The following is a 9,112-nucleotide window of genomic DNA, read 5'->3' as shown; positions in this document are numbered from 1 at the left end:
GGGAATATTGCCTAGTGCAGTTACCACCTGTAACAGGGGAAAAAAAGTATTTCATGCCTAATAAGCTTTAGTGCCTGCCCTAAGCAGCGCTAGAATTAAACCAAGAGTGTAAAACATGGTTATATTAGTCCTTTTTGGTAAGATGACATGTCATCACCCCGCTTCAAAGGGAAACCAATAGCAATCATCATCCTTACCGTATCGCACATCGGCTAAACAAAATAGGGCAGGGTGTTGGTGTTCGCGTTGTAATGTCCACACCAATCAAGATAGAGAGGCTTTGCAGAGATACATGTCCTGTACAAAAAGAAAATACTGGCTGTAGTGTTGGGCACGAAAAGAAGTACGTAAAACGCGATAGAGGGGTTGTGTACCGTGTTCCGATAGCCTGCGGAAGGGTATGCAGACGGGACGCTGCGTCAACTCTAGGTTGCGCACATCAAAATAACGTGTACAAAAGAAAGGATGGCAACCTGTCAACTCACTCCGGTGAATGCCCCAAGTGTGAGCCGTAATTTTGTGACTGTGTGATATTGTTTCACGACTCTGATCAGCGCACGCGTGAGGTAGAGGAGGCAGCTGAAATGCAACTAGGCGATTTCGAGTGTGTCAGTACGACATCGGTAGCCTTGTCGAATACGGAGGCAGCGTTCTTAAAAAAGAACTGGTCGTTGTAATGACGGACACGTGTGGGACCCTGCCAACTTCTGTATAACCGTAACCGTTTCTTGATCTCTTCTATTTTCATTGCTATATATTTCCCCCTGATTCAATAAAATTCAGTTGGAAGAAGCGCTTGTCCTTGTCGTCTGTGTCCGTGTGTTTCTTGTGCACTTAAGATGAACGTTATGGAATACCAACTAGCCCGAACGCAAGCCCTACTCAGACGCAGTTTGTTCTTGAAGAAATTTTCGAATATACTTTCGCTCAGCGTAATCAGAGTGTTGTCTGAAGGTTCATTAAAGCCGTGTGTGGTGATGTTGTTTCGGCGGATACGATTTTCTAGGTCTTCTAGCTTATTGGCTAATGATGTTATGCCTTTGTCGATTGCGTTCATTTGATCTTCTATGGCGCAAACTTTGTCATGCGAAGTGTTAAGGCGCTCAAAAGAGGATTCTAAAGTGAAGCCGAGTCCTGAATTCAGAAAGTGGGTCGTTGATGTTTTTTTGCGCAGCGCTGAAATCTTTCATGCATTTCAGCATTTCTTGTTGGCGGGACAAAACCGTAAGAATAAGGTAACGGTCACTCAGGTCGGCTACTAATACTGCTCCATCGGGCTGCACTTCCGTGGGAATAGTTGTATCGGGCCCTGGATTTTCTTCTATGTCACCGCACAGATCCAGTAAATCAACAAAAACCGACAAAAATGCGTCCCAAGCACACTTTAGGCTCTGGGGGCAAGGCAACAGCAAAACGTTGACATTATTGCTACGGTGGCATTAAGCACCAGGCAACCTGAACAAGAAATACGGCAGGCTTGGTCAACATGGTCGCAGACGCACTGCCGCCTAGCCCACTTATTGCGGTTTTTAGATGAAAGCGTTATTCGATGTGGAATAACGATATAGTGGAGCTGTACTACCACCAGGCAAATGAAATTAAACTAGAGACTCCATAGAATATCCCAGAACATAGGACATGGAAAGAGACAGCATGAATTTAAAACTGCCGAGGTAATGAATCAATTACAGGTGTTGCACTTTAACCATCTAAACAGCTATGTTGTTCTCATTACTCGACACAAAATGACAGGGAATATTAATCAACATTATGACACTGAACACCCGGGAAAAAATTGGGTTACTGCGGCAAGCAAAACGACAAAACCATCCTTGTCTTCTTGAAAACTACGGGAAAAGGATGCGTCATCAGTATGTGCCGTTCTTATTTCTCCTCCGTCAGATATAACTGTCATATCCAGCTACAAAAATGTTAAAAGTCTAAAAAAAGGTGGTGTCTTTTTTCAACACAACACGCTAAGGCACATTTCTCGTACATGAACATGAATTGCTGTTTTTGTCGACTTGCGTGGAAAAAGCTTCGTTATACATTCCGATATTGAACTTGATCTCTTCTTTGTTTCTTGCTTACTTGTCTTTTCTTTGTTTTTCTGCCAGTTTTATAACGTACTAGTCTAGCAGATGTTTATTTTCATTATACCGCTTTTCTTTTTGTTGTCATTCTTTATTCTGTTCTTTCTCCTAATTTGTGTGTAAATGGGTGCGTGTCTTCGCGATTTTTTTTACGTTTTTTATGTACTGTGTTTTCCGTCTACAAAATTACCTTTACTGCCCGCCGCTGTTTCATGTGCCGCTGTCCAACCTGCGGTGCGCAGTTCTGAATTCAAATTCATACGCATGCAGTGCTTAAGAATGAATTTCGAACAGCGCTAATAGACGTTACGAGGAACGACAACACACGGCGCTAAGTATCAACTGGTGCTTTAACCCGCCGCGGTGGCTCAGTGGCTAAGGCGTTGCGCTGCTGAGCACAAGGTCACGGGTTCGATTCCCGGCCGCGCCGGCCGATTTTCTGATGGAGGCGAAAAGCAAAAACACCTGTGTGTACGAGATTTCGGCGCACGTTAGAGATCCCCAGGTGGTCAAAATTAATCTGGGGCCCTCCACTACGGCGCGCCTCATCGCCTGCGTGTTTCTTCCCGGCGACGTGAAAGCCCAACCTTTGCGTGTAGAAGACTTCCGAGACATGCTCGCCCGTGTTAGTATGCTCCCCGACGTGAATGCCCGGGGGGCGTACCAAATCAACCACGTGTGGGCGGTGACCTTCAAGAGTGACCAGGCCACAAAAATGCTAGCGGCCGGTGAGCAGGAAGTGAAGGGAGGCCGGTGTCTCGTCATCGACACGCAAGGCCACCAAGTGAGGCTTAAGCTACATTGGCTGCTGCACGGCGTTGAAGACGACGACGTCCGCGCAGCGCTCGCTACCTTCGGCAAGGTCATCGATATGACCAAAGAAAGATGACGAGTACAAGCTGTACTCGACAAAGGGTCTACGACGAGGGTGGTGACGCTGAAGCTAAAATCTCGCGTGACTTTGGAAGATTTGCCCCATCAAATTCGTGTGGGTGGGGAGCTGGCCCTCCTCGTCGCACCGGGTAGGCCGATGCAATATTTGCGCTGCCAGGGAGCGGGTCATGTCCGCAGAGACTGCAAAGTGCCACGCTGCTCCCGATGCTGGTGTTTGGGCCACTCGGATGCGCAGTGCGTTCGCACTTACTCGGCGGTCACGGGGCCTGTGCAACGCGAGGAACTTGACGAGCACCGCATGGACGTGGTCGAGGCGGAAGCGGCCGCAGAAGGCACGGGACACCAGCCGACTGCGGAGGAGACTACAAGCACAACGGATTTCCTTCAGAGCTCGGAGCCTAAGACGTAGGAGGACCAAGCCGCAGCGTCGTCTCAGCCACCAACGGGGGACGCCAAGCACCAGGCCGCAGCAGCGTCTCAGTCGCCAACGGGGGACGCCAAGCACCAGCCCGCGGAAACGCTTGCGGTCACGAAACCACACCCAGCAGCGAGGAGCCGCCACTGAAAACGAACCAGGGGTGACGGCTGTTATCCAAGCTTTAAACGAACGTCCATCGCGATCGGGGGCCTGCAGAGACACGGCCTGTGCAGCAACTTCCGCCAACTTTCTTGGCGGCGGTTAAAAACGCGTAGCGTAGTCCTCACGTGTCAGGTAAGCAGCAATGGCCCGGTCTGTAGCCCTCATAAGGGAACGGTAATGAGTGGGTCCCTGAGCATAGCAACATTAAATGTCCGGGGGCTCTAGGCACGTCGGGAGCAAAGTCAGGTTTACCGTCTGTTGACAGAGCAGGATATTGACGCTGTAGCCGTTCAGGAGACGAAAGTCGAGGGGAGGAGACCAAGGGTATGGTGCGTCGTTTCACGTCGAGGTACTATGTCTGCGTAAGTCATGCTGTGGGGACTTCCACTGGATGTTGTTAGAGATGAGGGGCCCTTGGGTAGTCTGACTCGTTCAGGCCTGCAGGTCCCGGCTCGGCATGCTGTCGGACTAGAGACTCGAGATGACTGCTTAGGAGGAAACTGTACAGGAGGTTTATTCTACATGATGACAGTCGAGACAGGAGAACAAGAATAACACGAATACAGTCGTTTAAATAGAGTTCGTATTCCCCAGATCCCTGGCTAGGGAATTTAACTTCACACAAGTTGTCCAGTCAGGTGGGCAGTGGATGACACTTGATGTACCGCCCACGACATGAGGCGTGGCTGATGCACACGGACCACTCGGTCGATGGAAAGGGTGAATATCCACGTCAACGATCGTGTCTCGTGCCGGAGTTGCACCACTTCGCGCAAGTCTTCATTTTGGAGGCCCCGTGAGAACGGAATCTCAACTCGGCTCCCAGCACGTGAAGACGAGCGACCTCCTGCTCTCGCCGCCGGTTGGAAACCGAAGAGCTTGGGCACTTGAAACCGCAGCTTCCTTTCGGTGGACCCTTCTGTCATACGTGTATGAAGGAAAGAAGTGGCCCGCAGCGTCCGGTGAACCGAGGAAATAGAAGCCGCCCCTTGAAACCGCCGCCGTTGCCGCCAGGGTTTCTTGCCTCCTCGTGCCTCTGGGTGATTCATCCACGCACACCTTGCTCTAGGGCTTGCGAGGAATTCCTGTGTTGGCCGATCCTAACAGCTCCTCCGCGGCACGAATAATCTCGAATGGCCAGCGTTGACGACCGCTGGGCAGGAAAAGATGAGCCTGGAACTGGATGTAGGGGCCGTCTTGCACCAAGGAACATACGAGCTTGAACAATTAACAAAGGAAAGCACCAGTGGGCTATCCCATGGAACACTGCACCGCCCCACACGCAAGCGTTCAGAATTCGCCAAAGACCCACCAGGCTTCCTGCACCGACAAAGAAACACTTTACTACAGAAGCTATTATTTTGGCTGAATTTTGGTGCCGCCAAAGCAAGGGTATATGTCCTGTAGAAAACGCCACTGGCGGACTGCCCTAAACAAGGTTAAAATAAAAAGAAACCCCGGAGACGATCCAACTGAGTTACCTAATAACAGTCGGCTTAAGCCATCAGCATTCGCATGCAGTTTTCCCTTCTTGTAGCGTACAGAGAAATTATACTCCTGGAGAGCTAGACTCCATCTGAGCAAGCGGCCATTTTTGGGGGACTTTGCCTCAACCACGTGAGAGGGCAATGGTTGGTCTCAAAGATGAACTTTGCTCCATACAAGTAACACGACAACTTCTGCGCCGCCCATACTAAACAGGCGCACTCCTTTTCCGAGGTGCTGTACGTTTCCTCTCTACAGGTCAGGTTACGGCTGACGTACAGAATCGGGTGTTCTTCGCGGTCGTCGCCCACTTGGCTTAAGACAACACCCATTCCTCTATCACTGGCGTCACACTTGACTATAAACTCTTTAGAATAGTCAGGGGTTCGGAGCAGAGGTCGGCACATAAGCCCTACCTTCAGACTCTTGAAGGCGTTTTCTTTTTCGGCATCCCAGGGTACTTCAGTGGGTGCTCCCTTTCGTAACGCGTCAGTTAAGTGGCTTGCCAGCTGTGAATAGTTCGGGATATACCGCTGGTAATATCCGACCAGTCCCAAAAAGGATCGAATGTCCGTCTTAGTTCGAGGCTGGGGAAATGCCACGATCAGAGCAATTTTTAGCTCTGATGGAGTCCCAGTTCCCTGGCTGACAACATGGCCCAAGTAAGCAACGTGAGCGCAACCAAACCTACACTTTTCCGCCTTCATAGCTAGTCCGGCCTCTCGCAACCTAGAAAACACGCTCTTAAGGTGTTCTAGATGCTCTTCCCACGTTTCTGAAAATATAGCGACGTCGTCCAAATAAGGGAGAGCAAAGCCCTGCATATCCCTGAGTACGATGTCCATGAGTTTCGAGAAACTGAAGAGGGCATTCTTCAGCCCAAAACTAAGCATTAAGGGTCGAAAGGTGCCAACCGGCGAGATAAAAGCGGCATACCTGCTCGCACTTTCTGAGAGCGGTACTTGCCAATATCCGCGCAAGAGATCGAGGGTGGAAATGAATTTTGCGCCGCTCACTCTTTATAGTCTTTCTTCTATGTTGGGAATCGGGGATAGTTGGTCCCTGGTAACAGCATTCAGCTTTCGGTAGTCTACACAGGGACGAGGCTCTTTGCGTGGTGCCTCAACTAAAATCAGCGGTGAGGTGTAGTCACTCTCAGCAGGCTCTATTACCCCCAAGTTAAGCATGCGCTGTATTTCAGCTTCCATTATCTACTTCTACAGAGGTGATACCCTGTATGGTTTTGACCGTATCGGCTCGTCAGACGTGAGCTCTATTTTGTGCGTCAGGAGGTGTGTCTTTCCTGGACGGCTGCTGAATCGGTCAGCGAATTCGCTTAACAGCCGCTTTAGAGCGTTAATCTGGCCCGAACTCAGATTGGATTGGAAAACATTTAATGAGCATAAAAGTGGGTGGCTTTCTCAGTCCAGATAGCCGCGAGCTAGCGCAGCTGCTTGGGCGCGAGTGATGAGGCGTTCTTGGTCCTCGCACCGTGAGCTGGCCAGCTCGCGCTCCCACTGCTCAGGGGATGGGGAATTTGGCGCGTAGGGGAATTCCCAGACTAGGTGGTAGGTAGTGTTTGGGACGGAGCAAGAAGGGCAGTTGTAGGGGTAAGTGGAGGGAGATATGTGGTTGAGTATCGTGGTGTTGTAGAATGTGTTGGTCTGCAGTCGACGCCAAATGCGAGCCGCCTGTGTGCTGAGGGATGGGTGAGGAGGAGGGTATTGAAGCCGCAGTTGGCGATAATGATATAGGATTTCAGTGTATCGGGAAGGACCGGGGGATAGATGGAGGGTTCGGAAAGATCCTCTTCCGTCGACGAAAACGCCCGGAATGTAAGAGCGCGGGCAGCGGCGTGTGCCGCCTCGTTTCCTTCGAGGGAAGAATGGCCTGGTGTCCATACAATCTGGATGTGGGGTGGATCCTTGATTGAGGATAGTATCTTCAGCGCTGAGGGAGAGATGCGGCCTGTAGAGTAGTTGCGGCAAGCCTGTTGCGAATCTGTGAGGATTGCCACGTAGTTAGAGGAAGCCGTGGTCGCTGCTAGAGCGATGGCTGTCTCTTCAGCCGTCGTGGTGCTTGCGTGGAGAATGCTGAGGGAGGTAACATTGACAGATTTGGAGTCGACGACAACCAGTGCGTGAGCAGGGCGGGATGTATACGGAGCGACGTCCATGTATCGGGTGTCCGGTTTGTTGTGGTATTCGGCTCGGAGGCGGGTGACGCGGGCCTGTCTTCTGCCTTGATTGAAGGAAGGGTGCATGTGTTTGGGGGTGGGAGACACGAAGATGTGAGCGCGGAGTGACGGAGGGATAGGCTGGGGGGTGTCTAAAGGAAGAGGAGTGGGTAGCCTAGTTTATGCAGTACCGTGCGACCCGTAGGGGTGAGGGCAAGGCGAGTGAGTTGCTGGACCCGCTGTGCTTCGAGGAGCTCAGAAAGGGAATTGTGGATACCTAATTGCAGAAGGCGGGCAGTAGGCGTGAAGGCAGGGAGGCCGAGGGCGAGTTTGTAAGATTTCCTAATGAGGGCGCCTACGTCAACCTCAAACCAAAGGAACAGGCCCGAACTCAGAGATTCTGTTTTTACAGAAAGAGCCAAGATTTTCTCCACGCTGACGCTATCTCCTCCGTTCTCCTTTTAATCCAAAATCTCGCTATCGAGCTCCTCGGCTTCGTTTAGCATTAGATTTACGATCCCGCTGCGTTCCATGTACGGCTTCATAGATTGCAGTGATAAATTCTCACCTGCTTCCCTCTTCCTGGAATCTTTAGCGCGTAATTAGTCTCAGAAAGTTTCTGCATAACTTATACAGGACCGTCCCAGTGAACTTCCAGCTTATTTTTCCTCGATGGCCGAAGAATCATGACGCGATCTCCCACGCGGAAAGTTCGAAGGCGGGTGTTTTTGTCATAGTAGACTTTGGAAGCCTCCTGGGAAGCTTTCATATTGCGGTTTACTATCTCCCTCGTACTGTTAAGGCGGTCCAGTAATTGAAGCACGTACTCTACCACTGTCTGGTTCTCTCCTGTGCCCTCCCACATTTCTCTCGGCATTCGGAGGGGGGAGCGCAGGGCTCTTCCGTACACAAGTTCCGCTGGGGTGAAACCCGTAGCTTCGTGGGGAACCGTACGCAAAGCGAATAATGTGGCCGGCAGACAGTCCTCCCAGTCCTCTTTGTGCTCATAGCACAGAGCACGTAGCACCCGCTTTAGAACAGAATGCCATTTTTCCACACTATTGGACTGCGGATGATACACTGAGCTGTGTAGCAGCTTTACTCCGCACCTCTCTAGGAACGTGGTAGTCAAAGCGCTCGTAAAAACTGTTGCCTGATCCGTCTGGATTTCGGCCGGAAATCCTATACGCGTGAACACCGATAGAAGAGCGTCAACTATCTCTGAGGAGCTCAGTTCTTTCAACGGAATGGCTTCGGGAAATTTTGTGGCTGGACACAGCATAGTAACTTGTAGCCTGACTTAGTCTTGGGCAAAGGGCCTACTGTGTCTATTACAAGCCGACGGAAACGTTCGGAGATTAGTGGCACAATTTTCAGTGGAGCCTTCCATGTCTCCCCCGATTTGCCCACACGCTGGCACGCATCGCATGATTTCACATAGCGCTCCGCGTCTTCGAAACATCCTGGCAAATAATATTCAATTAACAGCCGCTCTTTTCTTTTATTGATCCCAAGATGTCCTGACCAGCCATTCCCGTGGCACAGACTCAAAATGTCCGCTCTGTATCTTTCAGGCACGACCAACTGAACGAGTATTTTGCCTTTTTTGTCCTGGTAGTGGCGATACAGTAAGCCTCCTTTCTCATGCACAGTTATATTGCGTCGAGCAATGCCTTCTTTTGTCGTAACGTGCAATCTCTCCCAAGTGGGGTTCTCTCTCTGTTCTTTTATTAGTGACTCCCAGTTAACCTTAAGAAGGCGATCAAAGTTGCGTGAAGGTGGAGATAACACTGCCCCTTCAGAGCTCTCTGCTTCATTTGCCGGCTCAGTGATCGAAGTCCATGTTCGGTCATAGCCTTGTGCATATGTCCGCCTTTGACCACC

The 9,112-nt window shown here is 50.6% G+C and overlaps 1 protein-coding gene across 1 annotated transcript in view; it reads left to right on the top strand.

Moving 5' to 3' along the window:
- Positions 1-2,724: 2,724 nt before the first annotated feature.
- LOC144167833 (neprilysin-3-like) overlaps positions 2,725-9,112 on the top strand; it is a 193,218-nt gene continuing 186,830 nt past the window's right edge. Inside the window, exons 1-2 of the mRNA XM_077696993.1 lie at positions 2,725-2,877; positions 3,223-3,392. Coding sequence (XP_077553119.1) covers positions 2,725-2,877; positions 3,223-3,392 — 323 coding nt within the window. The remainder of the gene's footprint in view (positions 2,878-3,222; positions 3,393-9,112) is intronic.

The sequence above is a fragment of the Haemaphysalis longicornis genome, unplaced genomic scaffold, assembly GCF_048455015.1.
Source record: "Haemaphysalis longicornis isolate Haplotype H1 unplaced genomic scaffold, Haemaphysalis longicornis Haplotype H1 scaffold_2, whole genome shotgun sequence".
NCBI classification, from domain to species: Eukaryota; Metazoa; Arthropoda; class Arachnida; order Ixodida; family Ixodidae; genus Haemaphysalis; species Haemaphysalis longicornis.
This window is presented reverse-complemented; position numbering and strand designations above follow the sequence as displayed.